General features: G+C 58.7%; 2 protein-coding genes across 12 annotated transcripts in view; both read right to left on the minus strand.

Moving 5' to 3' along the window:
• KIF17 (kinesin family member 17) overlaps positions 1–8,865 on the minus strand; it is a 48,271-nt gene extending 39,406 nt beyond the window's left edge. For both annotated transcript variants that reach the window (XM_067722709.1, XM_067722706.1), the window contains exons 1-3: positions 8,635–8,865; positions 2,692–2,838; positions 1,666–1,767 (exon numbers count right to left, since the gene is read on the minus strand). In XM_067722709.1, coding sequence (XP_067578810.1) covers positions 1,666–1,767; positions 2,692–2,838; positions 8,635–8,865 — 480 coding nt within the window. The remainder of the gene's footprint in view (positions 1–1,665; positions 1,768–2,691; positions 2,839–8,634) is intronic.
• Positions 8,866–10,438: 1,573 nt separating this feature from the next.
• Positions 10,439–23,726, minus strand: SH2D5 (SH2 domain containing 5). 10 transcript variants are annotated; one of them, XM_067722743.1, is made up of 10 exons: positions 23,606–23,726; positions 18,536–18,664; positions 18,121–18,204; positions 17,547–17,621; positions 16,354–16,500; positions 14,814–15,062; positions 14,487–14,661; positions 14,008–14,116; positions 13,355–13,514; positions 10,439–12,680 (listed from the first exon to the last, which is right to left on the minus strand). In XM_067722743.1, the coding sequence occupies exons 2-10, from the start codon at positions 18,620–18,622 to the stop codon at positions 12,477–12,479; spliced, it is 1,290 nt and encodes a 429-aa protein (XP_067578844.1). In that variant the 5' UTR covers positions 18,623–18,664; positions 23,606–23,726; the 3' UTR covers positions 10,439–12,476. The 10 variants fall into 10 exon arrangements, with proteins under 10 accessions (XP_067578844.1, XP_067578849.1, XP_067578837.1 ...); XM_067722748.1 differs by lacking the exon at positions 23,606–23,726 and adding an exon at positions 23,062–23,156 and having other exon boundaries at positions 18,121–18,201; XM_067722736.1 differs by lacking the exon at positions 23,606–23,726 and adding an exon at positions 23,062–23,156.
• Positions 23,727–25,203: the final 1,477 nt, after the last annotated feature.

The raw sequence follows: 25,203 nt of genomic DNA on the forward strand, positions 1-25,203 counted from the left end.
AGTTCCCTGACCAGGGATGGAACCCAGGCCCCCCGCATTGGGAGTGAGGAGTCTTAACCACTGAACCACCAGGGAAGTCCCTCCTCCTTGGACTTGACCTGGCCCATCCAGGATTCAGAGAGTCCCAGAGGGGAGACATAAACAAGCCTTGCCCAAAGGTCCCGGACCTGGTCCAGCCTTGCCACCACCTGGCTGTCCAGTCCTGGCAGGTCACTTGACCTCGCTGGGCTCCCCAAAGGGTCAGCCATGTTCTGCCTTTTTTTTTTTTTTTTTTTTTTTTTTTTGCGGTACGCGGGCATCTCACTGTTGTGGCCTCTCCCGTTGCGGAGCACAGGCTCTGGACGCGCAGGCTCAGCGGCCATGGCTCACGGGCCCAGCCGCTCCGCGGCATGTGGGATCCTCCCGGACCGGGGCACGAACCCGTGTCCCCTGCATCGTCAGGCGGACTCTCAACCACTGCGCCCAGGGAAGCCCCATTCTGCCTATCTTGATAGAGCCCTCAAAGCATCTAATTCTGCTTCACCCAGCTGGGAAATGATGTCCTTTCATTCTGATTCTAGCCTTTCAGGAGACTGAGGACAATTTACGAGGTGAGCAATGCTCAGTGACCAGTTGGGCCAGCCCTAGTTTTTTCTGTCTTGAGTCCATTTTGCAACCCCCAGATCATATTCCTCATCCTTTCTTGGAATCCCAATGGCACGAAAGGGCTCACACATCGAGCCCCTACTATGCGCTGACCCTCTGCTCAGCAGCTCACCCTTGTTACCCTCGTCAATCCTCACAACAACATTCTGAGGTCATATCATCGATCTTTGGACACCTCCACACCAGACCCCTTTCAGAGGGGGACAAGGTCCCAGAATCTGAGCCCATCGCATGTTTGCGATGCAGGAACCTGATGTCACACAGATCTGGGCTCAACTCCAGGTTTGGCCCAGCTCCCTGCAGTTGAAGCTTGGGCACGTTAATTACCCTCTGTAAACCTCCCTTCCCACGTCGGTAAACTGAGGATAATAATATGGGTATCCCCAACTTTCTCTGAGTTCAAGTCGGAAAGAAATCCGATTTTCACTTTTACCAAAAAAGCCTTTATCGTACTAATGTCAGTCTTTCATAAAAGCAAAGTGGAATCAAGACTTTGGAAAGCAGGGGATACTCTTCCCTTTATGCCATTTCAGCTTTTACAAAACACTCGCTCTGCTTTCTGAGAGTGGGGGAAGCCTGTATCTACCTAACGAGGTGACTGGGAGTATTAAATGGGATAACATGCCTAAAGCAGTGAGTAAACAGTAAGTGCTCAAAAAATGATCACTATTACCTTTTAAGCTTGAAAGTCCCTTAGAATTTTTCAAAATAATTTTTTAGAAGTGGAACCCTTTTTTCAAATGAAATCCGTCACCAAATTCCATCTATTTCAACAGATGTAAGTGGCACTGCCCCAGAGAAGGCCTCCCCTCCCCTTGCGCGGTGCGGAGAGGCCCAGTAACCCCTCCCCTGCCTCACAGACTCTGAGACTACTCCAAAATTCAAGTTCAAAACTCCCCATTCTAGTCTGAACCAGCGCCTGTGTCCTCAGGACCCTTCCCCATATTTCTGAGGGAGCACCCCCAATGCCAACCTCCCCCTCTAGCTGCCCCCACCCACCCCTGCCGGGGCTGCACCCACCTCCAGCTTCTGCTTGGTGTCAGTACCCAGCAGGTCACGGACGTCTTCATTGTAGATCTCCAGGTAGGAGGCCCGGACCAGGAACTTGGTGTTCTCTGCACACTGCAGGGAGAGCACAGATACCTGAGCACCCGCTGCCTGGACATCACAAAAGGACATCGTGGCAGGAGGTGTCCCCAACCTCACCTGACCCCGCCTGCCTGGCCAGCTCTCCCCTCCTCTCTGGCTTCTCAGAGGGGCATCATTTTCCTACTGCCATGGACCCATGCTCTCTCTACAAGCCTCATGAGAAAGGAAATGGGAGAGGCCTCCCCACTGTTCAGGTAGAGAGACCAAGGCCACGGGGAAGGCCTGGACCAAGCACTGGCCCTGGGCTAATCCCCGGCAGTTCTTCCAGTTGCCTGATGTTCCTGTGGGTCATCAAAATGAGTCCCAGGTGTAGTACAGTGGGCTCTGCAGCTGACTCGCCCCTGCTTTGCCATTTCCCAGATGCAGGAATCTCTGCGCATTCATGAGTGGTCAGCAGGGCACGTCTCACCTGCAGCCCGGACACTGGGATAACTGGTCTGGGCCCAGCCCATAAGGGCTCCAAGCCTTGGCTTCCCTATCTCAAAAATGAGGATAACAGCTACCTCCTGGGCCAGGGTGGTCGTGAGATAATTATGCAAAGGGCTTTGCACAATGCTTGGCCTGTAGCAGCTGCTCAATTAAAAAAGGAAGCTATGATTGTTTACAGCCATTTCTTGGGCCAGCACTCTGGGTCATCATATCCATGTGAAGTGTTATACGAAATGTTAAAATCCAAAAATGGCAGGAGGAAAACACAGCAGGTAGAATTTTCTCAGCTTTAAGTTCTCCCATCACCTCTTCAGAAACCAGAGCCTGCGTCTGTCTGCTCATCTGTGCCGCGTCAAGCCCGCTCTGACCGCATCCCACAACCGCTGCCCAGGTCAAAAGTGCTCTGGGATCATTCACGGTAACGCCTGGGGAGCCCAACCCTGCCCCTTCCATCCCCCAGGCCCGTACCTGGACGCTCTCAAAAATGTGCTCGAAGGCCCTAGGGATGATGCCTCTTTGGCAGGGTGGGTCAGGCAGGCCCTGCATGGTGAAGGACTTCCCGCTGCCTGTCTGGCCGTAGGCAAAGATGGTGCCGTTGTAGCCCTCGGTGACGCCCTGTGTGGGAGGACACAGCCCAGGGCTCAGCTGGCCGAGCTCAGCCAGGCTTGGGGCCAGGCCCGGGGCTGCAGGGCTGCCTCCTGACTCACAGACTTAGGGCCCCTCCCTGGCTCTCCCACCACGGTGGCACAGGGCTGGGGGAGGGCAGTGCAGAGATGAACGCGGCACAGCTCTGTCCTCAAGGGGGTCACTGCGCGGTGGGCTGGGAGACTGTCCCTGTGCATGGCTAAGAGCCTGGCCGCCATCCTTTACTGACTGTGCCCTTGGCCTGTCCTTATCAGGCACATGGAGCCTCAGCTTCCTCATCTGTAACAAAGGGTAAGAACAGCACCTCCCCTGAGGCTGTCGGGAGCTGTACACAGGAATTATTTCACGTGCTGGCACACGAAGTGCTGGCACACAGAGGTAGGTGCTCCCTAAATGTCTGCCTGGAACGTGCGGGAGACAAGACATATACACATGATCCTCATATGAGGCGGAGGTGCATGTAATGATGGCGTACAGGACGGGCAAGGAGAGGGAGTGCCAAGAGGGGGAGACAGAAGGTGCAGGAAGCGCCAGGCAAAGCTTCCTGGGCAGGTGGAGGAGAAAGGGGGAGCAGAAAGGGTGGCTTGGATTTTAACAGGTGACAGGAAGAGGAAGGCATTCTAGGCTGAGGGGACAGCCTGAGCAAAGACCAGAGAGGTGAGAGGCTGAGAGCAGGTGGAACTTGGGCGAGGGGGATGGAGACGAATCTGGGAAGAAGCAGGAGGCAAACCAGGTGGCATACCCAAGGGCATCCTTCATTCACTGATGCGATTGTTCTTTCCATAGGTACCGACTCTCTCCTCTGAGGGGGACTGTGGCTGGTGACAGAGCCATGAACAAAGAAGACACCCTAGTCCCTGCCCTCATCCAGCTCATGAGATCACAAATTCTAGAACTTAGTATGGGGGCAGGGGAATCCTGTGTTAGAATGTGGGCCCAGAGAGCTGTGCCCAGGCCCCCAGGGCCCAGGTGGCATCTGTGCCCGTTTCCACTGCAAAGGCACATCCTGTAGGGACTTCCCTGGTGGTCCAGTGGGTAAGACTCCATGCTCCCAATGCAGGGGGCCCAGGTTCGATCCCTGGTCGGGGAACTAGATCCCACAGGCATGCCGCAACAACGATCCCGGGTACTGCAACTAAGACCCGATGCAGCCGAAATTTTTTAATTAAAAATATTAAAGAAAGGGCTTCCCTGGTGGTGCAGTGGTTAAGGGTTCGCCTGCCAATGCAGGGGACGTGGGTTCATGTCCCGGTCCGGGAAGATCCCACATGCCGTGGACAGGCTAGGCCCGTGAGCCACAATGTCTGGAGCCTGTGCTCCGCAACAAGAGAAGCTGCTACAGTGAGAGGCCCGCACACCGCGATGAAGAGTGGCCCCCGCTCGCCGCAACTGGAGAAAGCCCTTGCACTGCACAGAAACAAAGACCCAACGAAGACCCTTTCTAAAAAAATACATTAAAAAAAAAAAAGAAAGACCCATCCTGTAGACCATTGCGGGGCTCAGGATCCCCAGGGACTGCTGGGGAAGGAAGACTGGAAGTCACGATCCGCAGCTCATCAGAGGGCCAGGTGCTACACACCAGGATGAGGCCCCTGAGGTGTGGGAGAGCCGTGGCAGACCAGTCACCCAACCAGGAGCCTCAGAGGCAGGGCACGCGAAGCCCCAGGGACAACACGGTGCAGTGCCCGGACCATCAATGTCACCCAGACCTGACAAGGGATTCTATATCAAAATAAATATTTTATATGCACTGTCCAGTAGGGCAGCCACCAGCCACACCAGAAGTGCGCCTGATGCGACTGAGGAACTGAATTTATGTTAATTTACATTTAAAAACTGAAGCAGTGTAAAATATTTTCCCATCAAACACAACTTTATTTTTTTGTGTTTCATTTCATTTGAACTATGGACACTTAAACACCTAAACTGAGATGTGCGATAAGTATGAAACACACACCCAATTTCGAAGACTTATTATGAAGAAACAATGTAAACTATCTCCCTAATAGCTACTATACCATGATAGTATCTATTATTATGTTTTATTGAAATGATAATATTTTGGATACTATTGGGTCAAATAAAAGGTCAAATAAAATGGATTATTAAAATTAATTTCAGGGACTTACCTGGTGGTGCAGTGGTTAACAATCTGCCTGCCAATGCAGGGGACATGGGCTCGATCTCTGGTCCAGGAAGATCCCACATGCCACGGAGCAACTAAGCCTGTGCACCACAACTACTGAACCTGCGCTCTACAGCCCGCGAGCCACAACTACTGAGCCCACATGCCACAACTACTGAAGCCCGCACGCCTAGAGCCCGTGCTCCACAATAAGAGAAGCCACCGCAATGAGAAGCCCATGCACCGCAGTGAAGAGCAGCCCCCACTCGCCGCAATTGGAGAAAGCCTGCGCGCAGCAACGAAGACCCAACACAGCCAAAAATGAATAAATAAATAAATTTATATTAAAAAAATCAAATAAAACTGAAATTCAGTTCCTCAAAAGCAATAGCCTCATGTCAAGTGCTCACTTGCCACATATGGCTGGTAGTCCCTAACTGGACAGCCCAGATACGGAACATTTCCACCACTGCAGAAAGTTCTGCAGAACCACGCTGCTGTGAAGTAGAAGACAACTTTACATGCATTAAGGCAAAACATAAGATTTCAGAAACGCTTCACCCATCAACTGATACCTCCAGACCCACCAGAGACGTGCGCACACACGGAGCAGGTCCTAAATGCCAGCCACTGTCCACCCCGGGTTCTGCCATGTTCCCCGTATTATTATTTACTAAATGATTTTCATGAAATCAAACTGTTAATTGACTCTCCTGTTAACTTGATGTCATCCTCAGCAGTAATTCCCGTGAAGCTGCATTACAGGCTGGACATGCTAAATATTTCTTCTACTTCTCATTAAAATCAACGCGTAACTATTGAAATTGAAATAACAGCATCTGTGCTAAATTGCCTCACGTCCCCTTTCTGTCCTCTCCCAAACGAACAGTTTTGTGTTCCATCCAGGGGCCAAATTCTACTGCATCGATGTCTCTGGACACCAGGCCCGTCCTCAGTCTGTCCTGGTAGAAGCCATGGGACCTGGTCCCCGCGTGGGTTGGGTGGTGGGTCATCAGAGGCGACTCTAAGGTCATGGGTGTGAAGCGGGGAGGACGGGGAAATGGCAAAGCCACTGGCTGGGAAAGAACCCACAGACCAGGCAGCGGGCCAGGTGTGGAGGCGAGGAGCTCAGGGTAGGACATGCTGAGTCGGCTGAAATGTGGGTCTGAGGTGGACAGCTCCCAGGACAGTGGAAGAGGTCACCCAGTGACAGAGGAGATCAGGAACAGAGCCTGGATTTCAGGGTGGGGGTGGGGGTGGGGAAGGGAAGGGTCAGTCCGAAGTGCTGGGGGCTTCGTGCAGTAGGAACTGAAGGGAAGGGCCTGGGCAGGAGGCTGCTTGGAGGTGGTCAGAGCCCAGCAGGAGAGACACACAGCCGCCCGGCCTAAGGATGCAGCTACTCCTGGCTCCAAGTTGCTGAACCATGCTTTGCATATGATTCACATGCTGCTCATTTAATAGAGGCAGCAGGATGGGGCATGGGGACCTGGCACTGCGCTGGGGATCAAAACCACCAGTAACTCATTCTGTGACATTCAAGGTCTCTGCTTCCTCGCCAGGAATGATCCCTCCAGCTCTACATATGTCTGGTGAAGATCAAATGCTACATGCTGGTCTCCACCTGAAAGGCCCTTTCCTCTACCTTCTTGCCTGGCTGACTCCTCTCATCCCTGTCTCAGCTTAGATCTCACCACTTCCAGGAAGTCCTCCCTGCTTTCCCATCCCCTCCAAGCCCAGGTTTGCTAGCCTTCTCTATGCTGCCAGAAAGTCCCCCAGGATTCTCCTCTCACTCATCACCCTGGCTTGTAGCTACTAGCTTAGCTGCTCCCCCACCTGATCATGAGCTGGCTGAGGGCGGCGCTCCCCACGCCTAGGATGGGGCCTGGTATGAGAACACTATTTGTTAGCTGAATGAATGAATGAATGAAAAGGAACATATGTCATGTTGAGTTTGAGGCTCTGTGGGGTGACTGGAGGTAGGGGTCTGACAGAATCCCCTGTAGCAGTGAACTCGGGACAGAAGTGAGAGCTGGAGGTCTGAGGTAGCCACTGTCTCCTTAGGTCTCCCCCTCTGGGCTGGGGCTTCCTGGGAACCTTAACCAAGGGAGGCTTGCTCAGGGGAATTATTTCCACGATGCGGAGGGGAACCCATGAGCAAGGCTGAGGCCCTGGAGAAGGCAAAGCCAAGGAGAACTCAATCTTGGAATCTTCCAGTCTCTGAGGGGCGACCCTGGACGGGGAAGCAGAGGGGCCCTGGGGACAGAGCTACAGCAGGTTGCTGGAAGCATCAGGGTGGCTGACTCTGACTCACCGTGCAGAATGGTCTTCTAGGAGCTAAGAAGCCAAGGTGGAGCAGGCAGCTCTGGGAAGAGAGAGCTCCTGCCATCCAAGGACCATTCAAGGTGGACATTCAAGGACCCGGGGTAGGGGGGCGGCTGGACCAGAGGACCGATTCTGGTCCCTTCCAGCCTGGGAGACCAGGATGGTAGGACAGCCTGGCCATCCCCAGAGCGTGGTACCACCCTCTGGGGAGAGCTGCCCTCTTTCCCTGGGCATCTTCTACAGTCACGCCCTCACCACTGGGGGGCTCTGGGTTCCAGAACACTTCCACCCTCACAGGCGGTTTTGACTGTGGCCAAAGGAGGTGCTCTGGGGGATGCTAACTGGCCTGCCGGCCAAAACAAAAAGGTTCCACAGGCAAATACCTTTTGGAAATGCTGGGTTAAATAAGCCAAACTATTTTCTCCACCGCAAGACTCCCCAGAGCCTCAAGTACCCTAATGTGCAGCTTCAAGTGAGGGAGGGTGTATGCAGCACTTCCCAAACTTTTCCTTTTTTCCTGAAACAACCTGTGACATCTCACTTCACTAGCGATTCGATGCACAGCTGGGGAGATGGTGGTAGCAAGGAAAGAGCCCTTGGGCCAGGAGTAGCTCCAGCCCCACCTCCGCCAGAAACTCACTGTGGGAGCTTGCCATGTTTCCTCCCTATGGGCCTCAGTCTCCCCATCTGTGAAATGTGAACCTCCCTGTCATGCAGCGCCAAGGAGCTACGTAGTGTGAGAGTGTGAAAAAAGGTAAAAGCCCTATAAGGGGCAGAAACTGTTGTGGCCTCGCTGTTCTTCAACCGCCAAGGAGGAAGGTAAGTCAGACCAAAGGTAAAGAGTTTCCAGTTCTCCAGGACCAAGGCCAGGCCAGCAGCCTTCTCTCTGCAGAAGCAGGGAACTAGTGAGGGGGCGGAGGAGAAAGGAGAGGGGGAGGGGGAGGGGGAGGAGACCTGGGGCTCTTAAGAGGAGGAGGCTGGGGAAGTGGCTGGAGCTTTTAGAGAAGTCCTGAAGGTGTTGGGTGAGGGTGGAGGGCAAGTGGTCTTGGGGGCTGGAGTTCCTGTGGGAAGCAGGCTGGAAGGATGGGGGTGAGGACCAGCCTTGGCACTGGGGGCAGTGGAGACATTGTAGACGGGTTCCAGCTGTCTGCTGACAGAAGTCTTCAGACTAACCTGCTGCTGTCCACCCGCGCCCCTCCAGAAGGGCCTTCCCGCCCTGCTTGCGGGCAGGGCAGTCCCTCAGGATCCCTCCGAGTGGTTCCAGGTCCCCCAGGTCCTGCCCAGCGGGTCCTCGGAGGCGGCCTCGCGGGCGTCCTCACCTCCACCAGTGGGTAGGCGATTTCGTTGTAGATCTGCTCGGTAAAGTGGTCCATGTAGTAGGCGCCGTCGAAAGTGAACTGCTTGGGGGGCTGGTCGACGGCGCCCGGGTTCTGGATGAAGCACTGGCCGCGCGCGGAGTCCACCGTCACCACAGGCTGGCAGTTCAGCTCCAACTCCCGCTGGTTCATGGGGCGGCAGCGCACCACCACCTTCACCGACTCCGAGGCCATGGCGCCGCGGCGGGGGTCCCCGGGGTGCGGCCCGACGTGGACACCGCGACCAGGACACAGGACCTCGGGGCGGGAGCCGCCGGGGCGCCGGGGCCGGGGGGCGGGGCCTCGCGGGCGGGGTTGGGGCGGCGGCGGGGCGACCGGACTCCTTGGGGGACGCCTCGATAGGAGGGTAGGGGCCGCGGGGGAGTCTCAGGACCCGAGCCGGAGCCGCCGCCTCCTCCCGCTCCCGGGCTCGCCCGTCCCTGAGGTCCAGACCGGGCGCGGGCAGTGGGGCATCAGCGCTGCAGGCGCCGCCGCAAGACCAGAGTCCCCGGAGCCGCCCCAGCCGCCCGCTAGCACGGACGCCGCCACGGCGTTCGCGGTTGCTGGGCAACGCCCCTGGCGTCACAGCCCGTGCCTCCCGAACTTCCGCGCGTTCTCCGCGCCCGGCAGGCCCCGAGAGCAACCTCCGGCTGGAGGCCGGCGCGCGGGGGCGGCCGTCGGGGAGGACCGGCACTGGCTTTGCTGGAGCATCTGCCGGCTCGGTGCCAGATGCTGCACAGCCGTTTTCTTCTCCAGTCCCCACAGTCCCAGTCCAGAGAGGTTAAGCAGCTTGCCCGAGGTGGCCCAGGGGAGGCCAGGCTTGACTGCACCTCGGAGAGAAATACTAGAGGAGAGGCCTCATCCGGGGATTAGAGACCTACTGAGAAAGGCAACAGGACCTTGCTGCCCTTTATCCACATCCCTGTATTGACTCGGGAAGGCTGTCCCAGAGCCTATCACAGCCCCGGGGACAGAGCAAAGCTTCCCTCTAACGCTGCCCCTTGTTTTCATTAAGACTCAAGATTGAGAAACAAAACAAAAAACTTTGAAAGCTGGTCTTTTGGTTGGAGAGGCTACCTGGCCTCTCTCCCCACCCCCACCCCGAGCACAAGTCCCTCCAGAATAGCGGCCGTCACACCTCCTCTACGCTCCCCTTTGCACAGAAATTGTCAGCTACGTGCCTGCCGGGCACGGTGATAGATGCCGCGAGACAGCCCAGTCCCTGCCCTCCAGGTGCCCAGAGTCTAGTGGGGGAGGCTGACATTTGAAACAAATGTCCCACAAACAAAAATCCCATAAATAAGAGTGTTAACAAACTAAAGGACCAGTTTTATGGAATATCTAGCCAGGAAACCTCCCCCAGGCCGGGCAGGGGTCAGGGGGCAGTCAGGGCAGGCTTCCTGAGACTGAGAGATGGTAAGGTTGAGGAGTTAATCAGGTAAAGGAAGAAGAGGAAGACGAGGAGGCTTGTACAGGCTGTGCAAAGACCCTGTGGCACGTTGCAGGAGCAGAAGGAAAACCCGAGTGGCCAGAATATAAGGACTTGAGTCTTTTTCCCGTAGGAAATACCCACTGAAGGTTTTAAGCAGTAGAGTCATTGCTTGAATCTACCTACCCAATTCCTTCAAGACCTCCTGAGCCCCGGAGGACAGTATCTCTGTCTGGTTCATCATTCAGCAGCAGTGGAAGGTATGGTTGGCAAACAGAAGCGAAGCCGGCAAACCGGACAAAGACCTCGCCTTTCTAAGGAAAAGTCTGTACTATACAATCCGAAGAAATGCATTTTATTTATTTCAAGTCCACACAGTAAGGAGAGCTGGGCTACCCAGGGGGCACTGGTTGGAACAGAGAAAACTGTGGTCTATAATTGAGACATTGAGGCGTCTGCATATGTGGGTCAAAAACCTTTGTACTGTGTGATCCATAAATGCTGTGTGAAGGAATGTTAAAGTACTTTGGGAACATTCCTGACACCTTGTCCACACAGATAACTTGTGCAACAAAATCCATCCCTTACAGAGGTTAAGACCAGTTATCAGGTCTTCTTAAATGTGTGCGACTCCAGGGCTGTAATCCTGGGCCCCATGTCACCAAACCCCTCTCCTTGCCAGGGAAATGGGAGCCTGGGGCCTCCCACGAGGGACCAGGGCTTTGCCCAGGGAGGAGATGGGTTCTGGTAGTAATGGCCGTAAAATGAGGCTGGGTTCCCACTCACATTCAGTATAAAATCAGTACTGTGGTTCCAGTGAAAAGAGCCCCCAAAGGACAGCCTCCTCCTATCCCTTGTGACAAGAGTGACTAGGCCCCAGCCAAGACCATTTGCTGAGCCGGAGGTTGTAAGCTGGGAACACCAGGCCTGAGCTTCTGAGGCTCCTCCCTTCTTTTTATTCCGTTGGGGTTGCCCTCTTCCTTCCAGGAGTCAGAAGTCTGTTACTTTCAAGACGCTGAGCGGTCACATTTCCTCCCCAGATGGGGGAGAGGGCAGCCCCCAGACTCATGACTTGGCCTCTGCCTCAGGAACAGAAGTTCATCCAAAGTGAACTTGCTCCCTATCTTAATCTGGTAGATTCATGCCTGTCTGTCAAGTTTACTTATACAGGGGAATACCCAGATCCGTCGTCAGTCACCGCAGGGCCATTGCCTTAGACTAGCGTTATTTCCCTGGATGGACCCCCACTGCCGCTGAGGCCAAGTACCCTCTGGCAGGGCCCACATCAGTTCTATCTTTGGATGATTCCTCCCTGACCCCCATCCCCAAGGGGGCTGGCCTAGTGAAGTGGCCCCTGACAGATGCCCATTAAGGGAAATGCCACCATTGGGGGGCTTCCCAGGCAGCCACCAAACCCAGTCTGGCCTGCAGGATGAGTGGAGCAGGACCCTGGTCACCCCTCTAAGCCTGCAGCTCACTGCTGGCCCCTCCCGGTCAAATGGCCAAAGAAAGTGAGCCTGCGGGGGGGCAGGGGTGTGTGGGCGGGGATGAGACTGGGACATCCCTTCCAAGTAAGCAGGAACCACAAGCCCGTGGATTTGAGTGGAGAAGAACCAGCCTTCCTAGTCTGAAGGTTCACTGAGATTCTCTGCCCTGTCGGCCCATTCACATCCCTCTCTGCACACAGGCGTCCACCTGCATGTGGGCTTTGGGTGGCACGGCTCTTTGTCCGTCCTGCCCTTTCTGCACCCTCTTAACCCCCACTCTTCAGAACTCAAGAGAAGACTCCTTTAGCCTCAAAGGACATGGGAAACAGGCCTCGCTCCGTCAGCCTGGATGGAGCCTCCAAGCTCCATCACGTCATCCCTGTTTCTCTCACGGAGAGGGTGGCTCGTCCCCATGCCTTCGCCCAAAGTGAGAACTCACTCCTGCCTCCCCAGATACCTCTCCCTCACATGTCTGGCTGCCTGGGTCAGGAGCTCTCTGGAGACGCCCAGTCAGGGCCCCAAGGCCTGGCCTCCTTAGGAGAGGGCTCCACCTCTGCTGGAGCAAACCTTCCCGCCCACCTTGGAAAGCTCCCCACCTAGGAGTAAGGTGAAGCCCAGAGAAGACAAGCACCCAGTCACCCAGCAAGTCCACGGAAGCCGGGAGCTCTGCCTGCCCCTCCTGCAATCCTGACAGGCCGTGTGAGAAGCCGCTGGCGATCCCCACTCTCGGGGCTCCGCCCACAGGCAGGGTAGTGATGGAAGACTGGTCCAAAGGGCAGTGACTGGATGGAACTGGTGCCCAGCGGGGTGACAGAAGGGCAGAGCAGAGCAGCCTGCTGAGGCCCAGGAACCAGGGTGAGGCGGGGCCTCTTGGCGTGGGGCTCAGCGTCCTAGCCCAGGCCCTGCAGTTCTGCCTCGGACTTGGCATGGCCAAGGGGCCGGAGCGTCCGGGGAAGCCTGCCCTCGGGCCCGCAGTCCTGCTCCTCGTAGCCGGGGTTCAGGCGGCCCATGTCGAGGGAGCAGAAGAGGCTGCGCTCCGTCCCAGCGTGATGCTCCACCAGGGCCTCCAGGCTGGGGAACTCAGCCGGCAGGTGCTGGTGGGGGCGAGGAGGGGAAGGGACTTCAGCTCCAGCTCCCCCTTCCACACAACCGCCCCCTCACACAGGATCCTGCCCCAGGAGGGAGGAGGATATTCGAGCCCAGAGAGGACACTGTCCTGCTCACAGCAGAACCACACCCCGGTTCCCTCCCTTTCTCTCCTCCCAGCCTGGACAGGACTGAGGCACTCGGCGTGGAAGTAAGGCCACACATTTAAAAAGTCCTTCCTGCCCACCCCTGTCCCTGGAAACCTGTGATCAGGCCAAGACTCCAGACCTAGAGACTCGGAGGCTGTGTGAGCTTACGCAAGCCTCTACCCTCTCTGATCAGTTTCCTCTACTGCTAAAAGATGAGTTAGGGTGTGGGAAAGCGTGACTTTTTAAAAGCCGGGATTTCTGTAAAAATGTGAGGCATGACCCTAGCCCAAGACTCTACCTTCCCGGAGCAAGAGAACTTACGGTGGAGCCAGCAAAGTACAGGTGGGGCCAATAGGCCAGTGGGGGCGGGGCCAGAAGGGCCAAGGACGAAAGAGTGGATGGAGAGTTAAATAAGGGGTGGGGCCAGAGAGAGCCAATGGGGGCCCGGGATGAGGGTGAGGAGGGCTCAGGCCCTCAGTGGTTAGGAAAGGGCGGGGCTGGAGGGCGAGGGGCAGGGCCAGGAGCACTGTTACCTCCACGCAGTAGCGGCCTAGGTGGTTCCGGAAGACCTGGTGGGGCACCACGCCGCACTGTGTCCTCACCGACAGGCACCACTGGCCACTGGTGCCTGGCTCAGGCCACAGCAGGAAGGCCCCAAGCACGTCTCTCCGCAGCAGGGCGAGGGCACTGGGCCTGGGAGGGCAGAGGGGAGAGGCTGAGGGCGGGCCCCCTAGTCAGGACCCAGCCTCAGCTTGCTTAATGGCATCACAGCTCCACAGCACCGTAAACACAGTGCCTGCCCCAGAGTAGACCCGCAACGGAAGGAAGCTTTTAGCCTTCCCTTCTAAAAGGTTTCCAAGGGGGTCCTAATTGCTGACAACTTCAAGACCCAATCGGTAGAGAGCTGGCATTTAGGGAGCTGAACCCTGTGACAGGCCAGGCGCTGAAGGCTTTACCTGAATAACCTCATTTGATCCTCTCCACAGCCCTGCAATGAAGGTCCTTTTATTATCCCCACTTCACACTTCAGAAAACTGAGGCCCACGGTGGGGAAGCCCCTGGCCTGAGGTCCCGAGGTCAGGAGGCCTCCGCCCAAGTGCAGGGATGGACACGTCTCAGGGCCTCGGGGGAGCCCACAGCCTATTTCTCTGACGCCCCCCCAAAAGGGCTGGGCACCCCCTCCTACCTCGATATGCCAGTAAAAGCCCAGATGTTCTCCGTCAGGCTGCCCTCGCTCTCCACCAGGCATGAGGGGCCCCCAGGACCCCGGGGCCAGGCCTCCCACGCGTCAGGAACTATGGAGACCATCCAGGGCTCAGAGGAAGAGAGGTGGTCCCCTCCCGCGCCCAGCCCGGCCCACGCCCACAGGCCTCATCACCCCCGCCGCTCCCGGCCCAGTCTGCACACATCCTGCTTCCCCAGAGGCACAGCAGCGCCCAGGCACATCTCCAGGCACAGCCCCTCCCCAATCACAGCACATCAGCAGCTACGCAGTCGCCTCTGCAAGCCCCTGGGCACGCAGCCCCGGCTGCGCCCTCGCGCCCTCCCTCGCGTGGACACGAGGCCTCAGCACTCCCAGGCGCAGGCATCGACAGTCACGGCCCCGCAGACACGGACACTCAGGCCCACCCTCGCCGACTCGCGCAGCCGTGCCCGGCCACTCACAGGCCTCACGAGCCGACAGCTGCAGCTGCGTCTCGTAGGTGCAGGCGCGGTAGGCCCCGGAGCGGATCACCTTGCTGCGGATGGCCTTCTTGCGCACCAGCGTGGGCGAGCAGTACGGGTTCCCCAGGCGGGCGTGGCGGGCGCCCCCGCGGCTTTCCGACTCCGGCGGCTCCTTCTAGGGCACCAAGAGGACCCCGCAGGGGCAGCCAGACTCAGGCCCAGCCATGAGCCCCTCCCACGGAAGTCCAGCACCCGCCCCTCTTGATCCCCAAACCTTCGCCCAGTTCCCTTGTCCATGGCCCACTCCCTGGCTGGGGTGCCGCGTACCCCACTGCCCCCAGGCACCCCTGCTGGCAGCCGCCCGAAGGAGACCAGCGCGTTAACGTGCTGTGAGAGCTGATCACGGCCGAGGGGTTCCCGTACTAGGCCAGGGGTGCCCCCAGGGCCCGACAGGGGCTTCAGGGGCACGTCCCCTACGGGTCCCGGGCAGGGCTCAGGCCGTGCCCGTTCCTCAGGGTGCTGCCAGAGGTGAGCGAGCTGGAAGGAGCGGCAGAGCAGCAGGTGCAGGATCTGGACCTGGGGAGGGAGAGGGAGGCGGGCTCAGCTGGGGGAGGTTTCCTGGGGGCCTCCTCAGGCGTCAACCCAGGCACCAGGGGGGCATGCAGCCCCTTGGCGTGGAATGCTCTTCCCCATTCTCCCTGGGAAAACTTCTTATCCCTCAAAACCTCACCACCAATGCAGCATCCCCGACCAGCTTCCTCTATTCATTTAACAAATACCGAGCATCTACCTTGTTCCAGGCGTCATGCTTGGAGCTGCGACGACATGGGCTAAATGCACTCCTAGCCCTAGGTTTACTACCCTCACCCTGCGCATTGTACCCTCTTGGGGGAGTGGCTAAGAGCCCAGGCCCTGAAGTCACACAACCTGGGATCCAGTCCTGGCTCTGTCACCTAGGAGCTGCTGGGTGACCCTGGGTACAGCATGGCATCTCTGCGCCTCAGCTTCCTCCTCCCCACCTCCCTGCGCCCCTTTAATGAAAACGGACCACAGAAGACCCCCTGGAGAAGCCCAGCACTCTGGGGCCCACACATTCCATCCGCGACACACATCGCCCAGGCCCAGCACGTTGGAACTGTGAGCTCCAGAAGATCAAGGGCCACGCGTCAGCCACCTGTCACTCCAGCGGCCGGCACAGGGCTTGACACACATTTGCACAGGGCAAATGCTTGCTGCGCGGGACCAAGCCCAGCCTCTGCTCGCCGAACAGTTGGCTGCCGAGCCTCCACTGCTCATGGCGGCCACACTGGCTTTGCGTTTCGGGGTCTACCCGCCCACCCACTCTCCCCACGGGGCCAAGCACCAGAACAGTTCAAGACCCGGACCCAGCCTCTGCTCTCAAAGGATTCCCGTGACTGCAGTTAGGGACAGACCGATGACAGAGTGCAGTGCGTGCCACAGGACCGCAGAAAGTGTGGGGGGCGGTCTGGAGGATTCAAGGTGGGCTCCACAGACACACGGGCTGAGCCTCAAAGGGCGAGTTGGAATTTGCCAGAATGAGAAGGGGAAGGGGTTGCAGGCAGAGAGAACAGCAAGGGCAAAGGCCTGGCAGTGTGACCCTCCGATCTCTAAGGGCACAGCCTGGTCCCCACCTCCAAGCTCGGGGAGCGCTGAGGCCACCGACTCGCTTTGAGGGAGTCCTCAGAGGGCAGTGCCACAGCAGGAGCCGGGGTGGCAAGGGGTGCATGCCTGGAGGGGCGCAGGCCAGCGTGGCTGAGCCGTCCAGGGCCTCGGTCCCTGGAACCCACACTGATGCACAGCAACCCCCGCCCCGAGTGCTGCGCCCCCTGCCCTGGGCCCCAGGTACCTCTCCAGGCTGGCTGCCCACAAAGAGGTGGCAGAAGAGCTTGCTGGCCGGGCTCCGGGGATTTCGGGCCATGAAGGCGAACTGGCAGTCGGCTGGGCACCAGGTGGAGTAGAGTATGCGCCTCAGGGCGTGAGCCATCAGGAGCACCTGGGGATGCAGCAGGCACACCGGCCTCCATCAGACCCACCACGTGGTCTGCAGCTGCCAGCCCAGCGTGTGCCAGCCCCGAGGGCCCCGCACACCCGCTGGCAGGCCTCCCGGGCCTGCTCTCCAGCCTGCACGCCCAGCTTCGGGCCCACCCTGCTCCTGGGGTGAAGAACTCTGCCCTCCTTCCAGGCCTGCCCAAACCACGCTTCACATGGGAACCCTCATCCTTCACAGGGAACCTGAGCTCGGGTCCCTTGCTCCCTGCTGCCAACCTGCTGGCTGGGGTGGTCATGCCAAGCTACGGAGCTGAGGGGGCAGAGGGTTCACGGCCTGCGGGTCACGGGGACAGGCGGTTGTGGCCAGCCCTGGGCTTGCACGCCTGGTCTCTGGAGTCAGGTGACCGGGGTTCAAATCCTGGCTCTGCCACTCACTCTCCGGGTGACTTGGGCCGGTGAGGGCAGCTCTCTGAGTCCTTGTTGTGACAAGTGGGGCTGGGGGGTGAGCGAGACCTCATGCAGGTGGCACAGGCCCTGAACCCAGGGCCCCGCCATGCACAGCTCTGCACCCATTTACACCAGTCCTAGGTGAGTGGTGCCGGAGTCGTGGGTCTCACAGTCTGGCACGCGGTTTAGTGTTCATCAAACATTGGTTTGCACTAAGAGGAGGATGGCAGGCCAAGCAGGGGCTCCCAACTGGCCTCCAGCCTGCCTGGCCCTGTTCCACAGTCATGAGAGGCTAGCCACAGCCCACTGGCCAAGCCCGGGGACCCACAGAAACCTCATGGGGCTGGTTGGTCCTGATGCTCAGGCCAGGAGGTGGCCCCCGGAGATTCTGGTGGGCTGGCGGCCGGCGGGTGAGAGGGAGGAGAAACTGTCGTCCACGCTTGCCAGGGCGGGAGGGCCTTGGAGAGAGGACGTCCAAAGGCCCAGAGCAGGCTGGGCAGCCGGAGAGGCTGGAGGGGCAGTGCAGGGCTGGGTGGAGGCGAGAGCATTCCCAGGGAGCAGGACACCTGTCCGGTCCTCACCTGCACCCACACGGGTTCCTACCTCACCCTCCCCGCTGTAGATCTTGAGGCCCTGAAGGCTGAATTTCAGGATGACAGCCCGGCGTCGGGGACAGTCCTGTGGGGGAGACAGTTGGTGGGGGGCAGACATTACCTTCCAGGCCCTGCCCAGCCCAGCCTCTGTACTAGTCCCCCTGGGCTGGTCAGCCAACTCCACCCCAGCGGCCAGGGGACTGAGCCCTGGACAGGGATCCCCCCCAGGAGCCGGGGAAGTGTGGATGGCTCCTGGCAGACCAACCCCTGGGCCATGTTATGACCACCCCCCCCATCTCTTCCACCTGTGGCTTCCACCTGTGGGGCACAGGTCATGACCACCCAAGGGAGGGGGCCCCCGGGGCTTCAGGGGCGTGGCTCCAGGAGCCCGGGTGTGGTCCTGACTGGGCCCATCTCTCAGAACGGCGTTGGTCCTGCCCCTCCCTGGGCCTCACTTGCTCCCTCTCTCTGAATGGAGGTTGGAACGGATCACAGGGTCTCGGGCCATTCCCAGGCCGACACCCCAAGGCTGTGATCCCCCGCAGGGAAGTGCGCTCCCCAGCCCCCAGCCCCTAGCCCCTTACCTTCAGTGCCCACAGCTGCTGCTGCACCAGCCACGCGCTCTCCTGGGTGTCCAGGTCGTCCACGGGGAAGGAGCCCACGTACTGCTTGGGGGTGGGGTGGGGGGTGGGAGGGCGGCACGGGGAGTCAGGCCCATGGCTCCTGACCCCTGTCCTCCAAATCGCCCTCCACGCACGCACTCTGCTCTGTCGGGTAGGCTGTGGACGGTGACAGAGCGCGGACTCGGAGTCCAGGCTCTGCTACTCTCCCTGGTGAAGCCACTCGGCCCCTCTGCGGCACCATCGCCTCATCTGTGCACACACACTCCAGAGCTGGGGCCACCGAAATAGGCTCGTGACCCACGGCTCCTGTCCATCCCCAGGGCCTGCCACCCAGTCACGCCCATCGGAGCCCACCTCGTGGGGCGGCCCCACCCACCTGGGCAAACTTGGTGATGCACCTGGGCCGGTGAGGGGCAGGGCCGCAGTCGGAGGCTCTCCGGCCCCCAGCCCCGGCCTTCTGCATGGCCCCCAGGGTGCCCGGCTTCAGGGTCCGCAGGAGAGAAGGCTGCAAAGGGCAGGGGAGGAGGGCTGGTGCCCAGGCAGTCGAGCCTCAGAGCGCCCGTCAGAGGCCACCAAGCTCTTGCATCCAACAAACCCTGCCTGAGCACTGGCTGTGTGCCAGGCAGCACCCCGGGCGCTGGGACCCAGGGGACACACAGCCCTGACCCAAGTGACAAACTCCCTGCCTGCCCTCATGGAGCCGACAGAAAGCTAAATAATAAGTAAGATATGGAATACGCTAGATGGTGGTAAAGCAGAGAGGAGGAAATGAAGGGCAGGCTGGGGTCAACTACAGCCGAGCAGGCCTCGCTGAGGAGTGAGCTTCAGGAAGGAGCTGGAGGAAGGGGGTGCAGACATGTAACCAGCTTGTGCAAAGCGCCAGGGGAGGGGGACAGCCTGGAAAGGCAGCACCCAAGAGGAGGGATGTGACAGTGGCGAGGACAGAGTCTGCACAGGCATGGAGGCATGAAGGCAGCTGGGGCCCTGAGGCAGAACTCAGCAGAGCAGCCGCCGCCGGGTTGGGATCGATCGGCCTTAAATGTCACACTGGCGCTCTGCCCTGTGGGCAGTGGGGAGCCACAGCAGGTTCCAGGGCAGGAGCTCTGGAGTCCACAGGGGCAGGGGGCACTGCAGGATGCCAAGGCTGCGTCAACGGGGCCCTGGCTCCTTCCGCCCAGCCTGACTCCAGCCCCTGCCAGAAGACCCCACCCCAACCAGACCGGACACTGATGCTGAGGCAGGGGGTGGGGAGGGTGGACAACTGCCCCGGGGGTGCTGAGGAGTCCTGCCCCAGCCCACCCCAGCCTCTGGTCTTTCCTGGGGCCCCTCTCCCAGATCCACCAGAGGGGGAAGAGGAGGAAAGCTGCCTTCTAGACCGTCCTCAAGGGCAGGGAGAGCACTTACTCCCCGTCAGAGCTCAGACCACAGCTGGTGCTCAGTGAACGTGGAATAAACTCGTCACAGACAGAATGGCTGAATGCCTCTGCCTAGGTCCCAGGGACTCAGCTCCCTCAGGCTTCCCTGGGGCCAACTTAGACCCCCACCTCCATCCCCCATCCTGGCGGGCTCCGTCCCACCAGGCTACTTGTAATCACTGCACTTGGGATCAGAGAGACCTGGGTCCAAATCCTGTGCGACCTTGGGCAAGCTGCCTCACCTCTCTGAGCCTCCATTTCCTTGTTCCCAAACCTGGGGTAACATGAGGAGTCAATGAGAATTGAATGCAGGCACAGAACCCAGCACGATGCCTGCCAGGCTCGGAGCTGTGATCAACAAGTACAGTCTCACGAGGGATGGGGAACCCCCAAACCTGATGCAGGAGCTTGGGAGGACAGCGAGGTCTGACCACTTTCAGTGCCCTCCTTGCACCAGGCCGCACCTGAGAAGAGACCACCTGGGCCAGGAGGGGGGGCCTGCCTGGGGGCCATGATTCCTGCCAGGAGAAAGCAGGGGTCAGACAGGGCGCTGGGCAGGAAATGGGTGCACCCCAGGTGTGCTCTCGCACCCGCAGGAGTCCTGGAGAAGGAGGGTTTGGGTGCTTTGGAGCTGATCCAGCGCCGAGGGCCCAGGAACAGCCCCTACCTCAGCCTGCCCCTGACCTTCAACCCCAGGCTCAGGCCAGGTGGGGGCACCAGCAGCAGTCGGCCATATCCAGTGAGCAGCCAGTAAGGGAAGAGCCAGCGAATAAAGGCCGCGCGGTCCCTTTGAAGACTCCCTGGTTCCGCCCTCCTGGCACCTCGCTACTTTGTGATCCTAATTATTTTTCACATCACGTCCATTACCTACTGTCATTTTACACTTAAATACAGCAAGTTAGGTGTGTAACTCGCACAAGAGCTTACGTGGCCTCGGTTCCAGGTATGGAGACGGGGCTTCCAGGGAACTCGCCTTTCAACTTCATAATCACATCCTGGGCTGGGATGCCCGGAACCCGTGGGCGGGGCGGTGGTGGGGAGAGGGTGGGTGCGGGCGGGACAGAGGAGGCAAAGACCAAAAACCAAACGGGGCAAAAGGGAGAGAGCGAAGGAACCCAGGATGAAAAGGCAGCCAACAGAAGTGGGAACAGAGGAGTGGGGAGAAAGACAGTAGAAAAAGAGACAAAGGAGAGATGGGAGGAGGGAGAGATGGGGAGCACATTTCACATGCTGCCTGCGCTGCTGCTGACACAGCCCCTCAGATGCTGAGAGTGTTAAGATGGAAAGGAACCACGAGGGCTATGGCACACACACAGGCCAGGACAGCTGTGTCTAAGGCTGTGAACAGCCTCCGTCCTCCAGATCCAGAGCCGCAGCTTCCTTGGGGACACCCAGGGTGCAGGCTGTGGGGTGCGGGTGGGGAGACCACTGGCCCTCTTATAGGTCTCCCCTTACCCCCCATCACCTGATCCTTCCCCTACCCCGGAAAACTGGAAGTTTCTTCCCCCCAAGCCTGAGAGGTGCAGTGCATTTCGGCTCCAGGCCTCAAGTTGGGGGCTGCCCAGGGGACCAGGGAGGGTGCAGGCTCACCCTAACCCTGGAAACAGACCCACTTACCTGTTCCAGGCACAGACACCCACTTATCCCTTTGGATCAGACCTGTTTTTCTGAGGTTTTGCCCAGGAGCCTGGCTCTAGGCCAGAACCTTCCTACGCAGACACATTTGAAATGAGACTGGGGCCCTTCTCTTGCTCCTCGGAGGTTTTCCAGGTGGCCCTGCTTAGGGATGGGGAACTGGATGAGTTGACTACCTCGAGGGTCACGGACAGAGGCCCTCTGCTGCGCTGCACCGTAGCTGAATGGTTGTCATAAGGAGGGCCCACCTTCCAGCATCGTGGGAGACCGCTCAGCCTGCAGACTGTGCTTAGTACATGGTGGCTCAGGAGGTGAAGTCACTTGCCCAAGGTCACACAGCATTCGGGGGAGCTCGGAAGCAAGCCTGGGTCTCTGGGGCTCTTTCCCAAGGCCATGGCAGCGCCCTCCTCCAAGTGAGCAGGGTGTCCACCTTTGGAGTTTGGTGGGTTCCAGCCTATCCAGAGGCAGGTGAGGCAAGGAAGCAGCAGCTGTGGCCCGGAACACCTCCGGTGCTGGGGGTGGATCTGATCAGCAAAACAGCTGCTTTCTCTCTCCGACTGCCTCCTGGGCCAGATGGTCTGGGGCTACCAGGGCCACTCCAGTCACCTGCCTCAGCTCCACTGGCTTTGGCTCAGCAGCACAGAAGAGCCCCCTGCCCCCAGTACAACCCCTGGTGCCACCCCTACCTGCCTGGACCACAGGATGGGACAGATTGAACCGTGCAGCCTAGGGTCAAGATCGTGGACTGTGGGGTCCCACAAGGTTGGCTGATGTAACCAACACGTCACAACCTCTCAGACTCCATTTCCTCAACCATAAAGTGGGGTAATAAAGCAGCTGCCTCCTGGAGTTTTTCATCTATCTGCTCCTGCTGAGAATATTTCCAAGCGCTATGTGCCAGGTGAACAAAACAAAGTCCCAGCCCTCACGGAGCACCCAAGCTGGGTTGGGAGGACGGTACTAGAAATCAACATTTCAGGAGGGGCTTCCCTGGTGGCACAGGGGTTAAGAATCCGCCTGCCAATGCAGGGGACACGGGTTCGAGCACTGGTCTGGGAAGATTCCACATGCCACAGAGCAACAGCCAGTGCACCACAGCTACTGAGCCTGTGCTCTAGAGCCCGCGAGCCCCAACTACTGAGCCCAAGTGCCACAACTACTGAAGCGCGCGCGCCTAGAGCCCGTGCTCCACAAGAGAAGGCACCGCAATGAGAAGTCTGCGCACCGCAAGGAAGAGTAGCCCCTGCTCACCGCAACGAGAGAAGAAAGCCCGCGCACAGAAACAAAGACCTGACGCAGCCCAAAAAATAAATAAAATAAATTTTAAAAAACCCAAACATTTCAGGGGGCTTAAGTTACTTGGAGGAAAATACAGCAGGGTGAAGAAGATACGAGATGTGTGTGCGTGTGGGGTGGGGAAGGCGGTGCTATCAGTACAGGGCGGTCTCTCCGTACAGACGACATTAAGCGGAAAGTGCTGTTTTCAGGATTAAGTGGGGCCAAACCACATACGGGGTAATCGCCCAGGCGGTACGGAGCGCTCCACAGCGTGGGTATTTATTCCTGGGGAGCGCTGCCAGGGCTTTCAGCTGACAGTCCCCGGCCGGCCCGGGACGGAGAAAGTCCTCGGACCGACGGAGGGGCGAACGAGGCAGGACGCTGGCGGAGGGGCGGTGGAAGTGACGGATGGGGATGGGATGGTGGAGGTGATGGATGATGACGGTGATGGGAAAGGGACAGAGGTGCTTCTCCCCATCCGAGAACCTCCCCCATCTCCGCGCCGGGGGACCGAGTCCCGCTCCCGCCGGTCAGCCAGTCCCAGCCCCCGCCCGGCTTCCGGGCGCTCACTCACCGCGGCAGCCGCGTCTCAAGCCCCGTCCTGCAGCTCGGCGCTGCGACCCCCGCGCAGCCCCGAGCGTCTCCACCGCCCACCCGGGAGCCCGCCCCGCCCCTGCCGCCTCCCTCCCAGCGCCCCCTCCCCGCGCGCCCCCCACGTGGCCGCGGGAACCAGCGCCCAAGTCACCTCGGCCCTCGCCCACCCAATCGGCGCCCGCGGGGCGGCTCCGCTCGGCCGCGCCGTCCAATCAGCGGCCGCGGGGGGCCCTGGCACCGCCCGCGCCGTCTCGCACCCTGGCGCTCCGCCTTAAAGGGAGGGAGGGGCAGCTCCCTCCCGCTGAGGGCGTCTTTTCCCGGGTGAGGGACCTGAGTGCCTCGGGCCTAGCCGAAGGTTCCCTCCTCCCGGAGTTTTTCCCCTCCCGCACCCTAGCTAGCTCCTCTTCGTCCTGTCGGCGGCGGCTGCGGCAGCTACTCCTCCGACAAGCTTCCCTGACAACCAGTGACTCCTCCACCTCCTGAAGAGCCCTCGCCACTCCTGCCCGTCATCCTACTCCTCTTACCAGAGTGCGAGCAGCCTCGGCCCTTGAAGGGCCTCCATCTCCAGTGCGCAGGACAGCCTGGCCCGCAGGAGGCCTTCAGGGATTGTCTTGATGAGTGAATGAATGCGCGCAGGGCCCGGCCTCTGGGGAACTCGGCCAGTCTCTCCCTTCCTTCCTTCAGCCCCAGAGGGGTGGGGATGTGGCGCATCCCTTTCCTCGCCCTCTTCGCGCCGGCCGTTCTGGGCCTTTCTTGTAAGAGAGTTAACTGAGCCTGCCCAGCCCGCTCGAGAAATCTCCGCACAAACGTTATCACTTATCACTGCACGGGGCCGTGACCATGTCCTTCGGGTTACACGGAAATCCACTGAGATGGGGGAAAACTGGTGAGCAAATCCAGCCCAGGGTGTCAGCCACAGCTTGGAGATGGAGAGCGCTTTTGTTCCCAAAGGGCCCAGAACCTTGTAGGTGCCAAAAAATAAACAGCAAGCCCGATTCAGTCCGGCCTTTGGCGGGTATGACACCTGAATTCTGCAGAGGAAAACACCAGCATTGCCACACGGCAGGAAAGCAGGGGCCCAGGGGCGGCACAGGCTGCACCCCCACAGGTGGGCACCCTGACAGAGGTAGGCGGGCACAGCAGAGGTCTGAGGGCCTCAGGGGAGTTGGGAAGGAGGCAGGTGTGAGCCATGCTGGCCTGCGGGCATCGCTTTGTCTCCCCAGAGAACCTGGATGCCCTTCCAAGAGGCCGCAGTGAGGTGTAATGCCTCGAGGCTTGGTCCCAAATCTGGGCACTTCCTCTGACTAGGTGTGGGACGTTGGGCAAGCACCTTAATCCTCCAGCGCCTCATCTGGAAGCGTTACTAACACCTGAATCATAGGGACGTGAGGGTTCGCACGAGTTAGTGTGGGCAAAGTGCTTGGCACAGTGCCTGACCCACGGTAAGTGAAGTGCTCAGTGGATATTCGCTGTTGTTAGACTTGGCTGTTTTTCTTGAGTTTCTTTTATGCATTATTGAATGGCAAGTGTTTGTTGAGTTCACACACCAGGTGCTCTGGAAAACCCTTCACCGAGGCCACGGGACAACCCTGAGTCCATTGATGAGAAGGATCGATTGATTTACAACTTGGTCCTGCTTTCCGAAAATCCCAATTTATGAAACTCAGGGTACACAAAGGATGAAGGGTTAATTCTTACTAGCTTTCCTAAAATGCATGTAAATTTTAAATAGAGGACTTGCCAATTACTAGACCACAGTCCCCAGTTTTAGACTCTTTGGAGAAAACAACACAAGCCACAACAGAATTAATTACTGGCTCTAATGAGTTCCTGAGGCACACAATTCATCCTGATGCCTATAATTTTAAAAATAGCAACAGGAATTTGTTTCAGGTCAAAATGAAAAAGGACCAAGGAATTAAATTCAGATGGTGAAACCATTAAAACCAGAGGGAGAATTTTGCCTTCTAAACCTTTCTCAGGAGAAAGGGACAGAGGGTGAAGATCTGAGTGGCAGGCACTGTGCTAGATCCCCGGGATACAGACATTTGCAACAGAACACCACAAAAACCAGACCTGGGAAGACACATGTGTGGAAAATGTACGTGACATTGACTCCTGA

Source organism: Pseudorca crassidens, chromosome 2 (assembly GCF_039906515.1).
Source record: "Pseudorca crassidens isolate mPseCra1 chromosome 2, mPseCra1.hap1, whole genome shotgun sequence".
NCBI classification, from domain to species: domain Eukaryota; kingdom Metazoa; phylum Chordata; class Mammalia; order Artiodactyla; family Delphinidae; genus Pseudorca; species Pseudorca crassidens.

Bases quoted from the DNA above. Each gene is read 5' to 3' on its own strand.
- SH2D5 (XM_067722743.1), bottom strand. From the start codon at position 18,622: ATGCAGAAGGCCGGGGCTGGGGGCCGGAGAGCCTCCGACTGCGGCCCT. The intron at 15,063-16,353 runs GTACCTGGGGCC...CTCCCTCCCCAG, and splicing joins TGGGCAGCCAGCCTGGAGAG to GTCCAGATCCTGCACCTGCT. The intron at 13,515-14,007 runs GTAGGAGGGGGT...CTGCCCTCCCAG, and splicing joins GCTTTTACTGGCATATCGAG to GCCCAGTGCCCTCGCCCTGC.